General features: G+C 46.7%; 1 protein-coding gene across 1 annotated transcript in view; it reads left to right on the top strand.

The window, feature by feature from the left end:
• The first annotated feature begins 1,408 nt into the window (after positions 1–1,408).
• The window catches only part of KDELR3 (KDEL endoplasmic reticulum protein retention receptor 3), a 56,591-nt gene continuing 35,696 nt past the window's right edge, over positions 1,409–22,303 (top strand). Inside the window, exon 1 of the mRNA XM_085601294.1 lies at positions 1,409–2,304. Coding sequence (XP_085457420.1) covers positions 2,214–2,304 — 91 coding nt within the window. The 5' untranslated portion in view covers positions 1,409–2,213. The remainder of the gene's footprint in view (positions 2,305–22,303) is intronic.

Below are 22,303 nucleotides of genomic sequence, written 5' to 3'. Positions count from 1 at the left end.
GGAATAGGAAGGTATGGTTACACCCAAGGTGACAGGTCTACTGGGCCAACTGGCCGGCACTGAATGTAGGGCACAGTGTTTGTGGCTATGGGAAGGCAGGCACAGGCTCATTGGATAACAAAAGAAAGGGTGGTTGAAAATCGCTTGTAAGTTAATAACTACTTTATAAACTGTAGCCTCAATTCTTCTATAAATGTGAAACTGTGTGGTCTGAGTTTGTGGGATCCAAGAGGATGACCAGGTGGGTGTTACCGCCGCTACAGCAGAAGGGATTTCCGTCACGTTTGTGATGGAGTAACCCATCCGCCAAACTCGTAATCAAGCCCTAAGTGGAAACGTTTTGAGCTCGCTGAGTTTAACCCATGTGAACAAGCATTTGAGCTTGTGGAAGTGTGCAGACTGTGGATTCCAAGAACACAACGGCACTGCATGAATTAGCTGGTTTAGTGTAAACACACCAAGCATAAACTGAGACCAAGGAAGTTATGGCATGGAAATGTAGACGCCTAAAGTTGGAAATTCCCAAAGAAAACAGCTGTCCTAAAAAAATAAAAATCCTAGGCATACCCCAGGGACCCCATTAGCAATGGGTGAGCATTGTCTACGAAATATCTCTATGTTAAATCCAATCTTTCCTTTATCTGAAGAAAGTTTGACACAGAACGGATACCGGTCTTCGAAGCAGGGTGCTTAAAAGTCATAAAATTGAGATTTTGCACTGGCTAATGTGAACAAAAATTGCCCCTACTGAAAATGGTACTTTACACCTGCTGGTCATTGCAAATACGACTTTAAATCTCATCGCCGGTGCATTCCATGTACTCTGAGCCAGGGCCTGCTTCAGTGCACAACGTTTTGGATGCTGTGCAAACAGTCTGAAGAAATCTGAGATGCTGCCGCTCCCCTCCCAATGTGACCTAGAGCAATTGTTTGGGAATCGGGACATTGAGCCCGCAACGTCCACATCCTGTCCATATACAGTCTGCCTAGTTACGTAGCTGCCACATGGCCTCACATTCACAACAGCTACGACCCAAAACGGTGCATACGTATCTCCTCAAGCCAAAAAGTCCCCATTCGCTGAGAATGTCACGCACGGCGTATCCGGTTAGCAACGATCACAGCCTGCCTCTGCCCAATGTGCCTGTGCACACAACGTACTCGTACATGCGCACAAAAACGGCTGTATATGTCTAGAATCGGGAACATCCGGGAAACTGCAATGTGCAGCGCGAGAAAAAGTGCACTATTCAATGCACTGCCTTCTTTGGAAACGCCTGCCGGACATGTCACGCCTATAAAAGTACATTGTGGTTTGCCTTACAGTAGGCGGGAGGAAAGGAGGGGTGATAGGAGGGGCGAGAGGCACCTGGTGTTCCACCCCTCTTAGCCCAGACTCCTCCCCCACACCCTCCCCTGGAGGAGCCACGTCAACGACCCGCGGCACTGGACCAGGGAAGAAAGCTCAGCTGGACACAGGGGCGCAGGGTAGCTCGGACTGGGGAGCAAGGGTTCTGGGGCGCCGAACCGAGAGAAAAAAAGTCGCAGAGGGGTCCGAACACCGAGGGCACGAGGGGACTCAAGTGGAGTTTACCCGTCAAAGGATGCATACTGCAGAAATTAGGATTCTGATGAAGTTAAATAGCTGGTCCTAACAACATTCTCGGGGAGTTGTAGCCGAGTTTTAGAAACTCGCGCAGTTTTAGGAAGTTCTGGGCTAGTTGGAACCGGTATTAGGAAGAAGTTCGTAAAAAGCCAGAAGAAGTTCTTGACGTTGTTTTCTGAAGTTATTGAGGGCCAGGAACACAGTTCTGAAGTCCTTAGGAGAGTCAGAAGTTGGATCGGAACTTGTTTGGGAGAATTAGAACTAGGATTGTTTCAGAATAGCATTCTTTGTGGGAGTCACATTCTGAAATACAAAACGTTTGTGAGGTTTCAAAACCAGGAGAGGTAAATTCTTGTGGAGACAGAAGTTAAAAGTTCTTGGAGTTTTTGATTCTGGGTTATCAAATTTGGAGAGTTTCATATCAGGTTTTAGGAAGTCTGAGAAATTTAGAACCAAGATTAGGACATTGCGGTGGTGGAACGTTTTAGGAAACCACTGATCTGGGTTCACATTGTAGGCTGGGAATTTAGTGAGTGACTGAGAGGGACTCCTCTTTCTTTAGGATAACCCAAGCCCCAGATCTGAGCTTACCCATCCAGTGCCCATCATGAACATCTTCCGCATCACGGGAGACGTCTCCCACCTGCTGGCTATGATCATGCTCCTGTGGAAGATGTGGAAATCCCAAACCTGTGCAGGTGAGCGAAGGGCTCTTAAGGGGCGGCAACGCTGACCGGTTGCAGAGAAATGTGAGGTGGCTCAGAGAGAGAAGGAATGGGGAGTGAAAGGGAAGACCATTCAACAGTGGGAGTGGGCCAATCCAGATGAAATGGTGGCAGAGTCTGGAGTGGAGAATTCTGCAGTGGTGGTGACTGCAGTGGAGTGGGATTCTTGGGGAAGGAGAGTTTTTGGGGACCAGGGAGCTGGTTGTTGAGTCTGTGGGTAATGGTGCTTGTATGGATACATGTGGTATACCTGTGTGTGGATGGAGTATCTCCAGTGCTGAGATTTGCTGAAGCTAAAACAAGAATTGATAGATTGTTTTAGGACAAAAGCGAGGCGGCACTACTGCCAGACTAATGTGAAAGCTGAAAATGTCCTTTGGCCCAAAAAGATGAAAGCAGTCCAAATAGACCACCATGAGTAGGGCTCATCCACACACTGGGCATTCATTTCACTGACCTATAACTGCACAGTAATAGTCAAAGTGAAGGTTTTAATTTCAAGATGGAACATAATATCACAGCTATGCATGAGTTCTCAATATGGATGAGAATAATCGAAACAACTGTCCAACACACAAGGTAGTGGTGGATTTTGAGTCGCACAATCACATGGACACTTGAGTCAGAAGAAGAGGCATTTCGATACAGTACACATGTTTAGTGATGAAACAAACATTTCAAAGGTGCCAACTCGAGGTCAGATATCCCACTACCATGGATATCAATCAAACATGTCAACATAGCCGTAGCACAAACAAACAGAGAAACCCCGGCACTCTAATAAAGTAAAGCCAAACACATTTGTTGAAATTAATCTCATACACTGCAAGTACCAGATAATAGAGAGAGATAACTGCTTGGCATAGAAAATGTTATGAGACGTACGAGTATATGCTGTAAACATACATTTAATAATTGTCAGACACAGAGTAATTTATCTAACATGTTACATCCCATGTCATAAAAAGTTGATATACATATTTCCTTTTATGCAGTTTTGGTAGACACAAAAACTTGACACGTAGAGCGATTACCATCGAAACAACTGTCTTTGTATACCATTTTTAAAATATATGAACTGGTGAACAAAGAACAAGATTCTGAGAATCTAGAATTAGGGTTTTTTGGGGGAGCTTTATATAGTGCGAACTTGACCTGAAGGTATCGGAGTGCTTTACATGAGCCCCAGTTGCGTTACATAGGGACAAATTCATTTTCTTTTGTTAGGCACGGGGGATTAAGTGATTTTCCCAGAATCACAGGATGTTGAGCATCGTTGCAGAGACTCAAACCCAGTTCCCCGGATTTGAGGTCAACCGCCCTAGCCGTTAAGATACATTTTTCCGCCCTGATCTAACAAGCACCCTTCCTTTCCATCAGTCAGTGATGACGCTTCTTTGAACACATCCGCATTCTAATACCTCCTCACTTTATTTAAAAAAAATTAAAAGTTAGGTTTGTGCTCCATTAATCCAATACATACATACAAGGCAGGTATTGCACAGGTACCTTAGATCCTAACATTAAGCCTAATCTTGACCCACACATTCACCCTATCCATTACCATAACACCAATCTAAGACTGATCTCTAATTCTATCTCAACCCCAACCCAATCTCTGACCCTTTCCCTAACACAGTACTTTAACTTTGAAAAAAGGGATAACAATGTTATCCAGCTGGAATGAAATAGTATCTTAAGCCCTGGCACACCCATGGTAAACAAGAATATCCACCTGTTACTTCGTCCCTATGTCACAAACTAAACTATCTGTGACACTGTATAGCAGGTCCAGTGTGTAATATGCAGGCATGGTACAGTTTTTTCATTTGACGAATTACAGATACATAGAGTCCTTGAGCCCTGGTTCAATGTCCTTTTTTATGTCTGGTGTTAGCAAGACTGTTAGATTTTACTAAACAATATTTATTATAAACTTATATGAGTTTTACCCCCAATCTTCAATTCAAGGCACTTGTAGAGAGCGCAGCTGCCTCCAAAGAGGCATCCTGTCAGTAGCAGTAAGCTCAGGGAAAAGAAGACAGCCTAAAAAAAGTGTCAAACATATTATCCTTCTAGGCAAGAGTCAAAAGCAGGGGTATGAGACTACGTCTGAAGCAGGATTCAGAGAGGCTGCACCACAGACTGAGAGGCAGTGCATTCCATAGTTTGGAAGCCAGATGAGCGAAATAACTCCCACCTCTTCTTACTGCGTGCATGCAAGGAACTTGGAACAGTTTCAGATTATTAGATCTTTCACTAGTCTGTTCAAATGTCATCGACAATTTGCTTCTACCACCACAGCATACAGCATGGGTGTTGGGACAGGAATGTCTGCTGCATGATGACCTATCATGTTCCCTTGCCCGACTGCCCAATTGTGTGTATCTGGTATCTCTGTTTTTTTTATTTTTGGCCATAGTCATCCAATCTAGTATGTACACACAGACCTAGGCCTGTTCCTTCGTGTGGAGGGGGGCCTGGACCCGTCCTGTGAACTGAAGAGCATCTCAGTGGTGCCCCATTATACAGGAAGTGGACCGCTGTTTATACACTGACTTAGTACAATGTTCAGCGGTGATAGTGTACCATGTTTTGAGAATCCAGAGTAGTGAACAGACATAGTGCACCATGTTTTGTGAATCCAGAGTAGTGAACAGACATAGTGTACCATGTTTTGTGAATCCATAGTTGTGAACAGACCTTTTTATTTGTGTCACTGGAGTGGATGCATACTGGCCCGCTCATGTAAAGTTCCAGTTATATGCACTACCCCAGATACTAGCACTAACATCTCAAGTGTATGTTGTTTGTGTATGTAGCCTTCATGGTACATGCACAGTATGGATTAGTGAACTGGAGTAATGGAGGACTGCGGGATCCATTTTGATGCCCTTGTGCACACAATGAAGGCGATTTTGCTTCCTCCAGACAGTGTAAGAGATCTGCTAACATTCTTAAAGCTGTAGGGAGGAGACCTAGACACTGAAGTTGGGAGAGAGAAGACAAGTCTCCTCTAGAAATCTGATTAGACCTTCTGCTGAGAGAAACTGCTCATTAGTCTTCCTCCACCACTGCCATTTGATAGATGGAATAGATGAAGGGTGGGGCTGCGGTCTCAGTTGTTCAAGGTGAAAGGAGGGTCTTCGGTGAGGCCAGCCTTTTGTCTTTTACCTGAGCACTCTTTAGTGTTGCCTATGACATCCAGGTGTAGAAAGCTCACACCTTTTTCGTGACTCTGTTCTGGATGTTCCAAGCTGGAGACTACTGTACTGTGAAGAGTTTCACTCTGCACAAAGTTGTGTCTTGAGAGCAGTCTAGAAGGGACTCTTAAAAAGAGAACCACCCCAAACCGATTCTGAAAGTGCAGGCGTTGAATCCACCCCCCCCCCCTGTCTGCATTTACTGTAGCACAGAGAAACTTACTGACCCACTTGTTTTTCCAGTTCCTAGTCCTCTATGTCCAAAGAAGGGAGAGCTCCACAGAGTACACAGAGGGCTCATGTGCAACCAGAGTTGGTGTCTGCCTGACAGCCAGCTTCTGAGGTGAGGGCACATCACCTGAGCCTATCCCTTGCTGCAACAGCGGATTACTTATTCTGAAGTACCTAAAAACCAGCCTGCCTGCAGAGAGAGGGGAGGCACCTGCTGACCTTGTAGGAGGTATGACTGATCAGGAGGAACAAGATGCAGTCACCAGTGAGGTGGTTCTACAGGAGTGAGGGTAGGACTAGTGAGATTGATCTTTTTTCTTAGGTCGGGGTGAGCTCCAAAGTTTGTTTAAAAAAAAAAAAAAGTTAAAAGACACAGCCAGTGCTAACTGCATCCTAGCATCTTTGTTTTTTACTTTCAGCCATGCTGTTCTACAACATGGATAAAAAACACTTGACAAAGCGAATAGGTCTTGTTTAAGTAAGTACTACTACACACAAAGTACTCCCCTGATTGTTGACCCGGGAAACCCGGATGTCCGCAATCACTAAATCTGAGTCAAATAATGGTGGAATGTCCCTACGTGAAGCTGGGATAGGGACATTCCACCATTATTTGCCTCAGATTTAGTGATTGCGGACATCCGGGTCAAAATCAGGGGAGTACTTTGTGTGTAGTACTGTTGAAACACGGGAGGGTGCACTCCCCTCGCAAGTTCCTCTCTGCCCTCCGAGAAGTGAGAATAATTTCTCACTCCAGCAGTGTTAATTATCTTGTTTAGGTAAGACCTATTAGCTTTGCCGATGCTTGTTTCAAATCTTGCTTCTACAGAACATGCTAACTCTTCGTGAATCATACTCTGTGTTATGCATTACTTCCTTTGGAAGTCTCAGGTGAATACTGGGGTGCTGGTCAACTTTGAAACTGATAAGGAAAACCAAAGCCCACTTGGTTCTTTTTTTGGTAGAGACACCTTTTTATAAAGCAGATACATATCTTCCCCTGCCTCCCATCTCCATTTACAAGTTGCAGTCCCTTTGCACTGCTTCTGGTGAATGACCATATATCTGCAATATGTGCAGCTGCACAGGGTGACTGACGCAGTTGTTTGGCAGGGTATTCTTCCCTGCTGAGATGGCCACCACTAGCGTTTTTTTGTTAAACTGAAGAGTTTTTTTAAATCCAATTTGCAGTATTGATACAGGGTGACTAATTTACCTAGCACCAGCAACTAGCATCCACCCAAAGATGAATGGTCTCACTATGCACCTTTACTCAAGGCTACGAAGTATGGTGTCCATCTCAGGGAGGCAAAATGGTTGGATCCTGTTGAGACAAAAGGTTTGGGCTCTCTTGAACCTCAGTATAGGATGTATTTCATGGTATCATTAGGCTTAATCTGGTAAACCTCAGAAGATTAGCTACTAGAAACCCAGGGTTTGTCCTTCAAAGATGTACAATCTCTTTAAGTGTAGATCATTCCACGATCATGGACCAAACAAAATAATAAATAATAATGGAATGTTTAGATTTAACTTCTTATTAAGTGATTGTTCATCAGCACATTTAATCAAGCCATACAGATCGAATATAACCCCTTTGACTGCAGCACTTAAATGTTTGTCAGGGATTACATTAGGTGAAACTTGACTATTATCAGTGATAGTTTCCCACTGAGCTAGAAATATGAAAATGGGAGTCTGCTGTTTCCAAAGAAAATTCGAGAAATATTACTAGACGACACCCCAGGCCAAATAGTAGTCTTCCTTTGTTGTACGTTGAAATAAATATATTTCAGGGAGATCCTATTTGATCCAGGTATTAACAATGATCGCTTTTAACATAAGTGTAAGATTGCCATGAGGAAATACATCAGGGTTAACTTAAGTGTCTGGTTACAAATCCCTTAAGGTATGGTCAAATAATGTGATGGAAAGAAAGGGAGTCACGTGTGCCTCGTCTTCCCATTAAAGCCTGTTATAGGACATGTTGTTGAATGCTGTTAACCCAGTCATTAGTGTTTACAGCTAGAATAAAATGTTATCTGCATTTATATAGCGTATTCTCAAGACTTGTCGGATCTCTTAGCGCTTTATGAATCTGGGTACAAATTTAGGATTTGGAGATTTTCTGTCAGAAATTGTGGTGTGGAGATTAGGTAGTATTGTGTTTGTGATGGGGATAGCTTGGAGACATTGCAACATAGAATATGGGAAAGCCAGAGGTATGACTCGATTAGAGAAAAGAAATGGGGAAGGAAAATAAAAGATTTTCTATTATGGCAGAATCAGATAACGCTACAGTACGTGTTTGTGCAACTGGTACAAAATACTTTATGAAGACAAGAATTGTTTTCAATATTCTTTTCAAATGAAAATTAAGTGAATTGAATTTGTGTTTTGGAGGCACACATATTGGTGATATATTTATATTTTGTAAGCATCGTTATACATGATTATCTAAAAATACAACTGATTTTAAATTTGGATGAAAATTGAGAGATGCAGATGGTAAGTCTTAGGGTTACCATGCCAACCGAGAGGCCCTGGATCAGCCTCAGTGCACTTAGGACTTGATGTATGGACAGTTTTTACACAGCAGCATACTTCACTGAGTGCAGTATTTGTAGCCACTGCAAAAGGTGGTGAAGGCATTAAGGGGGGATATGTACAAGGTAGTGGTGGAGCGCGGCGTTAGCCTCCTTGGCTTAACGTAGCGCTCCGCCACTTCTGAAACGCAAGGCTGCACCATATTTACAAGAATGTGGTGCAGACTTGCGTTTCCCCCTGCGATGGCTCTAAGTTTAGCAAGTTAGCGCCAACGCAGGCACTCTTGTAACATAGCGCAGCAGTGTCTGCGTGCAGGGGTGGATTGTTTATGTGTAGGAAGGTGTCCCTTCCTGCACATAAACAATCCTAAAATGCCATTCTGTTACTTTCATGTGTGCTGCTTCATGCAAGTGACAAAATATATATTTTTTTAAATGTTTGTTTATATACAGGAAGGGACACCTTCCTGTACATAAACAAACCATGGCATTTTTTCATTTTTCCATGTGCGCTGCACAACGCAGCACACATGGAAAAAAGCAAAGACGAGGAGAAATAATGCATTTCTCCTCGTTTCGCCAACTTAAGACCAGGATTTACCTGGTCTTAATTTTGGCGCTGCCTCCTATATACAGCACCCTTGTACATAGGGGGCAGCGTCAAAATGAATAGGCGTTGCAGTGGAACGCCCACTGCAATACCACTGCCCACCCCTTTCACGCTAACCATAGCGTGAAAGGAGGCCTTATGTACAAGGCAGCGTAAGTGGCTTAACACTGCCTTGTACATAAGGCGCAGCCCCTATCGCCCCCGCAACGTTGGTAAAAGTGACGTTGTGGTTGTGATAGGGGCTTATACATATGCCCCTTAGAACCTTAAGAGTGGCATAGATTTTTCCACCAAAGTAGATGTACCCAACAGGGGAAAATTCCCTTTGTGGGGGAACTGCCAACAGAAAATCCGCTAACATCCATGTCAGGTGTTGCAATTACTGGTCCTAAACATTAAGCATAAATGTACCTCCAAACTGGAGGTATGCGGTCAGTGCCCACATCTGTAGTCTTCCTTATATTCTGGGGTGTTTATCATCAGTCAAGTAACATTATACCACCAACTCTCTTTCTGTTGTGTTTTTAGGTCTCGCCTGACCCAGCGCATGCGCTGGTCTGGCGAGACCTATTGAGAGGGCTCCAAAAAGTGCTACCAGGCCAGCCTAGAGCTACAGTCCATGTGCACGGGCGCGCGCCGCGCATTACCGCAATTACTTTCACGGCCGCTTTGATGTTTGATCATGATCGCGATTGCGATCACTTTCACGGCCGCTTGGCATAGCCAATAGGACTCGCTTTTGGGACCTTATAAGTGTTTAGTTATGCAACTGTTGCATGGCTAAACACTTATAAGGTCCCAAAGGCGAGACCTATTGGCTATGCCAATGCTTGTTTGTTTTTTTGCTGATCCAACTCTGCCAGATGATGGTGGAGCAGCCACTTTAGTTCGGGCCTTTTTACCACTTCTGGAGGAGTTTATTTGACCTAATATCAAAGCCAGAGGGGTCTCCACCAAGGGGACAATCACCTAACTCTAATTAGGGCAGATATACCACCAGAATTCAAACCATTAATATTTCATGTCAGACACTGTGTTACACCCTTTGTGCACATCAAGACCCTAAACTCCTGGACCAGGTCCTGCACAAGCAGAACTTTATACTAATAAATACATAATATCACACGCCATTCCATGAATAAAGTTAGGCAATTTCCTTACCAGGCCTTCTACAAATAAAACCAAAATGAGCGGCCTGTACTGAGTCTTGTGAAAGTGCCTTCAAGCACTTGAAAGAGGTGTTGGGTGCATCACTGTTCTGAAGGAACCCTGATCCAACAAGTCCAAAAGTTGTACAAATAGTTACCCCTAATCAAGTGTCAGCAGTTTACATGAAGCAGACAGTGAGAGATTGGGTGGGGTGCCACATACTTTCATTCAGATGCCATTTTTTTCAGAGGATGCAGGAGTATACGACTACCAAAAAGGAATACCTTGTTCTTGGCTGTGGGCCCCTTGGAGGCTGTAGGTCTAGTTCTACGGAGCACGGTTCACAGTCTCGTTGGATAACAACCGAGTTGGCTGCTGTCCACGGATAGGGCCAACCCAAAGGGGCTCCATTTGGCATTTAACTGCACTCCACAGATACTGAGGTGTTGCAGATTGTGGATGCTGATGTGTTTTCCAGGGCTGGGTAGGAGGATAAAGTATGGTAGCTGTAGTTGCGATCTTTGGGTTACTTATCCCCTTCTTCTGCGTGTAACCAAAAATTCAACATTCTAAATGTGCATTCAATTCACTATGCTCTAATGCTTATGTCATAGTTATACGGAGTTCATCAGGAGCCACAAAGGATCCGTAATTACATGCTCACACGGCACTACATCTCCCCCTTTGTTAAATACAAAATATATTTTTTTACAAATATTTATAATTAAAGCTCTTTAATAAGTCTTCGTGGTGTGTGTACCACACGTCCCAACCATGTATGCAGAAACTGGGGACTGGCAATGGAAATGTCCATGACTGGTGTTGGTGATGGAGAGGCAGTAGCAGTCAGGGGTTCTTCACTTGTCTTTTCAGACCCACTCTCTGCAATGACATCAGTGCCTGACGAGCAAAGAGCCACACGTCTGAAATGCAAGGAACCTCGTGTAATGGACTTCCCACAATGCTGGGCAGTCCTCATATGTCCTTTGTTGGTCGCAACATAAAATGGTTCAGCATCGAAAGGAGCATCAGACATTTGTTTTCTATGCTGACAACCAAGAACTCTATCTCCTTTCGTAAAGTTGACATCTCGTGCATGTCGACGTTTGACTGTGTAGGCGACCCAAGTCTTTTTCATGCTTGTTTTTTCCTTGGTATTTGCTCTTCTGTTGGTCCATTGAGGTAACTTGGTTGTCATAGCTCTCCTGAATATCGAAGTTGTAGGGCTTTCACCTGTGGTCGAGTGAGGAGTTGATCGGTAAGCTCGAAGAGTGGAATTCAGAACAGCTTTAAGGTTAAGCTTTTCTAGTACAGCATTCTAGACAGATTTCTTAAGAGTACTTATGAAATGTTTGACAAAGCCTTTTGCCTGTGGTCTCAGAGGAGTGCTCTTCTGATGCTTCACATTAAGATGACAAGAAAGTCTTTGAACTCCCTACTGTTAAAAGGTGGGCTGTGGTCAGGCATTAAAAACGCAGAAACACCCCAGGTTGCTAAGATGCTGTCTAATCTCTCAATTACGTGTTCTTCAGTGATAGATGAGAGATCTTCGACCAATGGAAAACAAGAATGTTCATGAATGATCACCATCAGGTGATGTCTGGTGCCAAGAGGACAGAAGAAGTCCACTGCAATTCTTTCTCATGCATGCCTTGGCTACTCTGAAATGCTTAGCTGGTGTTGAGTGGTGTTTGACTTCAGGCAGTTGCATAGATGACAGGCCTTTAATTCCTTTTCAACCCTCTCGTTGATATATGGAAACCAGAATCGGTCTTGGAGAGCTCATTTGGTGGCAACAATTCCACAATGTCCTTCATGGGCCACTTCAATTATCTGTGGTCGCAGACTCTCCGGAATGACAATTCTCAACCCTCATATAATAATACCTACCTGAGTAATGGACAGTTCATCTTTGACATTCTTAAACTTTTGATATTTACTTTCGTTGGTAAGAGGTCAAGGGTGCTGGTACCAAGACTGATGTGTAATAATGTCTTTCAGTTTCAGCATGTCACTATCTTGACTTGTGGCAGTGACATATCAAAATAGCAGCTGGAGTGCTTGATTTCACAATGAAATTTATGTCGGTATCACCATCTTAAAAAGGGTGCCAGGTCATTGTAGAGTCCCTTGTGAAATGTAGTCGGCAGAGTTCTGATCTTTCCCTGGATGATACACAATAGTGTAGTTGTACTCTTACAATCGCAGACCAGAACGTTGAATGTGAGGAAGCATTTTAGATTTTGGATTTCTGAAGATAGTCAATAATGCTTGATGATCAGTCACAAGCATGAAGGGCTTCCCATACAAGAATACATGGAAGTGTTCACAAGCCCAGGTATACCCTTTAGTTTTCGAAGGCGTAAGTTAGGGTACTGGAGACAGTTAATTATATTTCTCCTCAGGTATAATATTTATTGATGCACCAATATTGATTAATGAAAGGTATTGAACAACCATTGACCTTTAATGCGATTTTGGGACAATGTTTGAATGACTTTGGTTCTTTGTCATGTCTGTTTCTCTTGGACTGATGTTTTTCCCCACAGGTTTCAAGTCCAACATGAGCATGCTTGTCTGAGGTGAACATCGACATGGCACTCCCACCTGCTTCACTTTCACTTGATATTGACATGAAAGAACTATTTGACGAAGATTTAGATGTCAATCTACTTCGTTTGCTGTTGATGTGCCTCGGTTGATGTGGTCGCTTGGCCTTATGGGCGTCCGTTCAACGTCGCTTCTGGAACATTCGAGCAGCCATTTTGTCTTCGAGCTGTGACACACCTAGTTTTTCTTTCGCTTCACACACCGTCACAAAATGATTCTCCTTTCCACACCTGCCCGAAGGTGGGACATTAACCTTCGTGTGGAAACGAAAATCCACACCTGAAACGCAACTTCTTTTTCTGTGGAAAATTCACTGTGTCCCTTGGCCTTGAGCTTTTGCTTATTTCTCACATTCATGACGGACTCATTCTGAGCACCCCCGGCCTCCATGTCAGCAGCTTGTCGATCAGCACACTCTTCAGCTCTGGCAGCCATGAGACCTCACTCCAGACTAAGAGTTTCTCAGCATTCGTCTTAACGAATCTGACAGGCATCTGTCAATCACTCTGAGGCGTATAGCTTCCTCACTGTTAAATTTATTGAACTTACAGTGTTTGATGCGCATATCCAGTCTCTCAACGAATTTGTTGATGGTCTTACCAGCTTTCTGTCTTTCTTGACTGAAGATGTATCTTTCATAATCTACATTTATCATTGGATTGAATTTGAGATTCAAGGCTGCTTTGATTTGACTCTATGTAATTTTGTCAGCTCTCTGATTTTTCTTTAGGACTTCTTTCATGCCTTCATCAGCAAGATTCTTAAGGTACTTGATAATTTTTGCGTTATCTGCTTCTTCAGTCTCATCAATGAAATCATCAAATGTCTCTGACCAGACAGTCCATCAGTCGCCAATCTTCAACTTTTTGGCAGTATCAAATGGGGGTGGTGATTTCAAGAAGGTGGCGGCATTGTAACCATTTACTGGATAGGCTAACACTGAGGGTGGAGTTCCTTCTGCTGTCTGCTAAGACATGCCAGACCATCTCTACCGCCTGGTGGAACCTTGACCTCCCCGTTGGTCTCCATGGGAGCCCTTTGCTTTCAGGAGACCTCTGGAGTAGTTCTGAGCTGCCACACAACAAACAACTTTAATGGCGTGCCGTTTCGGGTATGGACAGCTCCGCAAGCACAATCCCGACTGCTTTCTCTGAGGTTGTTTCCCCCAGTGCAGTGGCTCTCATCACTCGAGACTAGTAAGCAGGTGACCGTTACTGAATCACTTTGCCTTTAAGCGTCTTTGTGTTCTCTGACATCTGGTTGCCTCCACCTATACCATTATCTCTCCATACGAATATATGGCTTTGAACTGCGTAGTAGCGCTGTACCTCTTTGTGTGGCCTTCTCAGCAGGTTCTCGGCCACTGATGTGTAGACTTTTCAGTGATGCTTTCATATGCGTCAAATGCTTTTCACAGAACTGGGGCTGCACTTTGACTCCACGTACGCAAAAAAATGCTGAATCCATACTTCGACAGAGGCACATGTGGCACGCACAAGCAGTTTGCTGGATCACAGCAAACTCTCTGGGAGAACACTGTCAATCTTTCAGGTTACTCCCCTATCTCGTTGTCAGTTGTTGCGTCCTTCCCAGCCCAGGTACTCACAGAAGACCACACCACACACGTAGCTTAGTATAACACGTCTTTATTCTTCTGTGTGTAACCGCAAGCTCAACATTATAAACTTGCATTCAATTAACTACTCTCTAATGCTTATGTCACAGTTCTACAGAGTCCATCAGGAGTCACAAAGGTTCTGTCATTACATGCTCACACAACACTACAATAGCGACCTAGGCTCTTCTGACGTTTGGGTGTGCTTGATGTTAGCAGAGAGCACCTGGAAGTAGTGTTCCTGTTTTCCATCCCCCTCCCATCTTAATAGGGGACACAGGTGACAACAAGTCTGTAAACCTGCCTTACTTGAGCTACTGCACACCGGAAGGGCCCTTGTTGCTTGCCCTTCCACCCAGTAATCGTGTCAGTTTCCTAATTTGTGAATAAAGTAGTTTGCGGTAGTAAACCCAAGAAACCTATTAGGAATCAGATTCAGCAAGGTGAGTTTCCTGGATCTCCCGAGAACTAGGAGATGAAGAGCACCGCTGGTACTGTTGGATTTTCTGTTACATGCTTGGCTCAACCCCAAACTGCCCTTCCCTTGCAACCTTTATCAAAGTAACTAAACATCCTGTTGTGTTCGTAACTGTGTAGACTAGATTGTCGTATCAGTGCTTTGCTTTCTGTGATTCAGTTAACCTTTATCAATGCATTTTGAAAGTTTTTAACAGTGCACAAGTCTGGGTGCACGTGGGTAAGAAAACAAGTTACTAACCTGTAACTTTGGTTCTCCAGCATTGCTAACTTTCATAGATTCCCATAGCTTGTATCATTCCCCGTCGTCGGAATGGGAGTCTCGGTAAATAGAAAAATAACATAGCAGTATATACAAAAGAGAAAGAAAGGCCTAGGCCTTATCTCATTTTGTAGCATATCCACCTCCTTTTGTAAAAGAGACCAAACTAAAGCAACAACCAATCAGATTAGCCTCACCCCATAGAACCTTACTGAGAGAGCCTCAGATTTTCGTAGCCGTTCTGTAACAGAGTAACCACATTTGCTGAACGCTGAGCTTTCCCAGGGGAGGAGGGTGGGCGCATGGGAATCTATGAAAGTTACCAATACTGGAGAACCAACGTTACAGGTAAGTAACTTGTTCTCTTACTCCAGTATTGGAACTTTCATAGATTCCCATAGCTTGTATCAGAGTAGTTAGCAGTTAGCAACAATGCACATTTTGTGAAATAAACACTGGCATAACCCTGTATGTATAGTCACATAAACAATAACCAGATATGCAAAACATTAGTCAGAAAACATCATATGATACAAAATGTGCAATAGCAATAACCGGAAGGAGGGTTAGAAGGGAAAGCTCACCGCTCACTGGAAGAGGTTCCTGAGGACTGCTTGTCCCACTGCTGTCTCACTTCACGTGGAAGAGTCCAAGCAGTAATGCTTCGTGAATGTATGGGCACTGCTCCATGTAGCCGCCCTGCAAATGTCCTTGATCGGCACTCCAGCGAAAAGAGCAGCAAACGATGAAACTGATCTTGGGGAGTGCACCCGGACCCGCCCTTCTAGGAGCTTACCAGCCGCTTGATGGCAGTAATGGATCGCACGGCAATCCAACCTGCAACTCCTTGCTTTGAAAGGGGAAGACCTTTGCGAGGTGCACTAAAAGTGACAAAGAGCTGTGTAGATTTTCTGAAATCCTTGGTGCGTTGGAGATAGAATTTTAAACATCTTTGGACATCCAAGGAATGAAGAGACCTTTCCGCTGGGGTCATGGGTTGAGGGAAAAAAGATTTTAGAATGACCGGCTCATTCAAATGAAAATCGGAAGGCACTTTGGGAATGGATTTCGGATTTGTTCTCAGAATAAGTGTCTCCTTCTTAAACTGTAAAAACAGATTCTTTATAGTGAGAGCTTGAACTTCTCCAACCCTCCTGGCAGATGTTAAAGCGAGAAGGAGGGCCACTTTCCATGAAAGGAGTTTAAGATCCGCTCTATGGACAGGCTCAAAAGGAGGTCTCATGAGTTGAGCAAGAACCAAATTGAGTTGCCACATGGGAGGCGGAGGTCTGACCGAAAGGGAAAACTCTAAAGAGTCCTTTTAAAAATTGTTTGACAATTCTTGCCGACCAGAGAGAAGGACCAGAAGCCGTCCGTCTGAATCTAGAGATCGCAGCCAGGTGCACTTTGATAGAAGAATGAGCAAGACCTGACTTGGCCAGAGACAAAATGTAAGGTAAGATTTGATGAGGAGCAGAAGAAAAAGGATGGCTGTTCTCTCGGCAGCACCACACGCAGAAACGTTTCCATTTGGCACGATAAGTTTTATTCGTACTCTGTGCACGGGCCTGAGCTAGTACTTCCTTACATTCCTGAGGGATATCTAAGTTCTGAAATTCTCGGTGTTCAGGAGCACGCAGTCATCTGGAGTGAGCTCGGATCTGGATGCACCACTTGGCCCTGGGACATCGTCAATAGAGAGAGAATTGGCTGCAGATGAATTGGATGATCCTGAGAGAGCAGGAGGAGCTCCGTGAACCAAAACTGGCGGGGCCACGCTGGTGCTACTAGAATCATTGTGCATGGTTCTTGTTGGACCTGTCAGCCTAGGGTGGTCTTCCCCTACCTTTTTGCCCTTATGCCTCCCATTTTAACCATACCTTTTTGTTGGACTTAGGCCTCTGGGCGCCTCACCACTGCTAAACAGTGCTGAGGTGCAGGTGCTCTCCCCTAAAACATTGTGACGCTTGCATATCTGCCACAAGCCCCTGCTATTGCAGTGAGGCTGAACCCTCCATAGGCTAACATTGGGAACCCCCCTTATGGAATAATTTCTGACAGGGACCTAATAAGTCTGTTGTGTTTGGTCTTGTTGAACTCGGGGCGGGGAACCCTTTCCAATGATATATGGGGTTTGGGCACTACTCCTTTAGCTATCCCACTTTTAGAAAGTAGATATTTTCCTGCCTACACTTAGTCTGGGCACTGCAGACTCCCCCCTCCCATCTACACACTGATAGCTGCCTGGGTTGGGAGGTGGGAGTGGTGATTTGCACCTTCTCCCCTTGAAGGGGCTGTGAATGGCTGCCCACTGGAGCCTTAACGGCCCTGTATCTCGTCACTGTGACAGCCAGGTCAGGGAAGGCAAGGAACATCCCAGAACTCCCTGGACTCTTCCAGAAGCCCCTGCCCCCAGATCCTTCCAGAGACTTCTACCACTTTCTAGTTACTAGACTACAGGGTATATAAGGGAGGGTCCTGGCCTCACATTCTTCTTACACTGCTGGACCTGGAAGAATCCCTGCTGGAGTGAGGACTGCTGCGCCAGGAAGGATTGCCATTTGGAAGGAGGCTGACTGCTCTAAGGAACTGCTGCCCCAACCCGCTGAGCTGCCGTACTGCCTGCTGATCCTGCCCTGCTAGGGAAACCTAAAGAAACATCCCCAGAGTGTCTCCACCACGAACTGCTGACTGCTCCCCTACCTGGTGGGGAACTCCTAAGGACTACCACGTTTTCTTCATTGCCTGAATTACCCCTGCAGCACTGGGTACGTGTGGTTAATTCTCTCACCCTTAAAACACCGCCGCTGCCCAGGACCGAACTGTGCCCCGTAGCGCTGTGGAGAAACTGAAGCGCTGGGATCCAGAAAATCATCACCGTCGCCTGGGGCCCCTGGGGCACTGTAAAGCGCTGTGGAAGGAAAGCGCTGTGCCCCTGAGATCACCGTCGATGCCCGGGACCGGAGGAGTGTGCAGTATATGTTAAGTTAACCGCTGCTGGCCCGGGAGTCCGAATGCGCTGTGTGCCCGTGGCCTATCAGCTCTGTGAGGGGATCGCATTGTGGAGGACCTGTCGGCAGAAGGCGCTGTGAGGTGAAGCGCTGTTGGGGCCAAGGTTCACCGCTGCGGACCCGGGTCCACACCATATTCAAATTCCCCTTGTGATCCTCACCGCGAGTCTGCAGCAGGACTGGTTCGGGAATCCCAGGCGCATCATTGGTAGAGCCGCGCTGGGATTGGTGCTGGCATCGGGGTTGCCCCGCAACGAGGGAGCGTCCTGGTGGGAGCCGCGCCGGGATTGGTGCTACAGGGAGCATCATCGGGGAAGCCGCCCAGAGACTGAAGAGGGTATGGGAGTCAGGGGGACGCCCATCGAGACCCCCACGTCGCTCCAGGAAGGAAGGCAGCGTTAGAGGCCTAGAGAGAGACCCCTGGGTCTCCACCTCCCCCGCGAAGCACCGGCGACCTGCGGGACCTTGCCCAACACCACCGCACCTCGCCAGGTAACGCTTAGCGGTGGGCGCTGAGTCGTGCTACTGCCTGAAAGTAAACCGCGGGCCTAACAGGGGCGACCTTAAGGGAAATAGCGGGCCTAACGGGGACCATTTCTTTGTAAGCGCGGGCTGGCTCAGTGGAACTCGCTCTGCCCGGGACTGTGTTTGCCTAGCTCGGGGAGGCATTCTCCCTTAAAAGTGCGGGAACTCTGGGTTTATCGGCATGTTCAGTAGCGCATCACCGGGGGAAGCATTGCACAGTTAAAACACCACCCGACAAGATCGGACGGGGCACGCATTCCCTACACGGCGATCCAGCATTAAACCTACCGCATTTGGGGATCTGTTTGCCTTCAAGGTCTGTCCTCTGAAAGACAGTCTGTGCCAATAGCGGAAACTGGCTCTAACCCACTAGGAGGGACTGAGGAATCCCTGAGCCCACAAGCACATTTTTGTTAGTGTCCCCAAGAGACATTTCAGTAGAAACTTATAATTGTGCATATTGGATTCTTACCATTTTCTTCTTGACCTTGCATAATTTTTAGATAAAGACATTTCTATTTTTATATAAAACTGGTGTAATGTCCTTTTGTGGGGGGTTGTCATGGTGTCACTGTTGGGGGTGTGTTGCACAAATACTTTAACCATTGCCTCTTAAGTTACGCCTTCCTGCTCTGTGCCAAGCTACCATGTCGGAAGCGGTGGTCCCTACGTGGACTAGGCCAACTAGAGACCCCAGTTCTAACAGTTCTGCTTTGATCTTCCTGAGCAATGTTGGAATTGGGGGAATTGGCGGAAAGGCGTAGACAAATGCGCCTGACCAGGCCATCGAAAGCGCATTCCCCAACGACCCTTGATGGCGTTCCCTGCATGCGTTAAAGTGGCATTTCCTGTTCTCTGGAGTGGCGAACAGGTCTATGGACGGAGTACCCCAACGATTGAAAACCTTCTCGAGAGTGGCTTGATCCAACTTCCACTCGTGACAGACCGACTTCAGACGACTCAACGTATTTGCTGTCGTGTTGAGGGTACCCGGAAGATGTTCTGCCGAAAGAGCGATTTAGTGATGAATCGTCCACTCCCAAATCTCTTGGGCCTCTTTGGAGAGCAGCTGAGATCGTGTTCCACCCTGTTTGTTCACATAGTGCAAAGCCGTCGTGTTGTCTGTACAGACTAGGACGGTTGAATTCCGTATTCGTGGAAGGAAAGCCTGTAACGCCAGCCGAATTGCCTTGAGCTCCAGAAGGTTGATGTGGAGAATGCGTTGTTCAGGCGTCCAGTGGCTGCTCACTTGAAGGTCTTGCAAGACCGCTCCCCAGTCTTCTAGAGAGGCATCTGTTGTAAGAATCAAAGGAGCTGGAGCAACTGTGAAAATGAGATCCTTTGAGATATTGTCCTTGATCATCCACCAGCTGACCGCCTCTTTCATAAGAGGAGTGACGATTATCTTGTCGTCGAAAGATCCCTCTGCTTGGCGCCACTGCATGTCTTGTTGCTCTTGGAGCGGACGCATACGAAGTCTGCAATGCGGAATTAATGGAATGCAAGATGAGATGGGTGAATAGGAACATGGAAGTATGCGTCCTCGAGATCCAGAGTGGCCATGTAATCGCCTGGGTTGAGAAGCTTCAAAATGTCCTGTAGGGATACCATCCGAAACGATAATTTTATGAGATAGGTGTTGAGCTCCCTCAGGTCTAAAATTGGACGCCACTTTTCTACAGTCTTGCGAATGAGAAAGAACCGGGAATAGAATCCTTCGCCTCATTGGGACAGAGGCACCGGTTCTATTGCTCCTTTGAGAAGCAGTTGGTGAGCTTCTAGACGTAGAAGGTGTAGATGTTTGGATTCGGTGGCGCGAGGGGCTCTGGATGGTGGAAGGTGTTGAAACTCCAGCGTGTGGCCAAACCGGATGAAATTGAGGACCCACCGATCCGCTGTTTTGATCTCCCAGTTGTGGAGGCATTGTGATATCCTGCCCCCCACTGGTGTTACAGGGGGCGAAGGAACAGTAGACAGAGCCTGAACGCCGCTATTGACGTTTAGAAGAATCTCTTCCCTGACGTCCCTATCGTCCTCTTGAAGGCTGGCGAGAGAAAGACGACGATTTTCCCTGGCGCTGAGAATACTGGGGTCTGTAAGATTGCAATCGCTGTGAATAGGAGGAATAGCACTGTTGTTGATAACCACCTTTGTACGAAGAAAAACCTCTCCCTCTTGCCCCACAGAAAGGTACTTTGCGGTAATGCAAGGTCCCAAGGGACCTTGCCGTATCTGTGTCCTTTTTTAGGTCTCGGCTAGCGAAGGCTGCGCTTGCGCAGTCTCGCTCGCGAGATTTAATGTTTTGGGAGTGGGGCTTTAACCCGCCCCTTTTTTTCCCTCTTCTCCATTGGCTGGCCTCTTAAATGCTGGTCAGCCATTGGAGAAGAGCGTTGTCGCTCCAAACAAGCCCCGTCTTTTTGCGATTCGGGGGCGTGTTTTTTCGATTCTTTCTCTCCTCTGGAATGTAAACATTCCAGCCAATGGCAAGAGGAGAGAAAGAAAAACACGCCCCGAATCCGAAAACGCCGCTGCGTTTCTCCGAGGCATTTCTGCTTGACCTCGGAGAAAGGCGGCAGTGTTCAGATGTTTCCTCTACTGCTGTGGAACAGGAGTGAGAGTTGTTTTACGCCCCTAGCTCTCAGCTGCTTTGTGTGTCTTATCTCTGGTCCTGATCACCCTTCAGTCTCTCATCCCCAAGTGGCGTTTCTCGCACTCACGTCTTTCTGCTGTTGTGATTTTTGTTGTGATTTTTCCTCAGGGCTGCAGCTCCTGAAGACCGATGGGCGTCTGCTACAGACCGCAACTGCCGCGGCTCCCAGTACAAGCTGCGGAAGTCGTCCCACCTCAAGAAGCTGAACCGCTACTCGGAACATCGCAATCTGCTACAGGCCGCCTCAGCGCCCCCCTCCCGCTCCGTGACCGGGCCATCCGCGCCACCTACATGCCCGCAGCACCGCGAAGCCATGGGGAGCGTCTGTAGCCTCATCTCGAGCCACAACTTCAACAGCCGCAACTGCCGCGGCTCCCAGTACAAGCTGCGGAAGTCGTCCCACCTCAAGAAGCTGAACCGCTACTCGGAACATCGCAATCTGCTACAGGCCGCCTCAGCGCCCCCCTCGTGCTCCGTGACCGGGCCATCCGCGCCACCTACATGCCCGCAGCGCCGCGAAGCCACGGGAGCGTCAGGAGCCTCATCTCGAGCCACAACTTCAACAGACGCAACTGCCGCGGCTCCCAGTACAAGCTGCGGAAGTCGTCCCACCTCAAGAAGCTGAACCGCTACTCGGAACATCGCAATCTGCTACAGGCCGCCTCAGCGCCCCCCACGCGCTACGTGACCGGGCCATCCGTGCCACCTACATGCCCGCAGCACCGCGAAGCCATGGGGAGCGTCAGTAGCCTCATCTCGAGTCACAACTTCAACAGACGCAACTGCCGCGGATCCCAGTACAAGCTGCGGAAGTCGTCCCACCTCAAGAAGCTGAACCGCTACTCGGACGGCCTGCTGCGCTTCGGATTCTCGCAGGAGTCGAGCCACGGCAAGTCCAGCTCCAAGATGGGCAAGAGCGAGGACTTCTTCTATATCAAGGTCAGCCAGAAGTCCAGCAGCCCTCAGCGGGCGGAGTATGCCTCGCTGGCGGGCGCCGAGCGCGAGCTGGGCAGCCAGAGCGCCATCAACAACTAGTACGCCAACCCCGGCAAGGTCAAGCAGTTCCCCAACCACCTGGACCTG

The sequence above is a fragment of the Triturus cristatus genome, chromosome 4_2 (assembly GCF_964204655.1).
Source record: "Triturus cristatus chromosome 4_2, aTriCri1.1, whole genome shotgun sequence".
In the NCBI taxonomy this organism is placed as follows: domain Eukaryota; kingdom Metazoa; phylum Chordata; class Amphibia; order Caudata; family Salamandridae; genus Triturus; species Triturus cristatus.
Note: the sequence above shows the minus strand (reverse complement) of the source record. Positions and strands in the feature narration are given on the sequence as shown.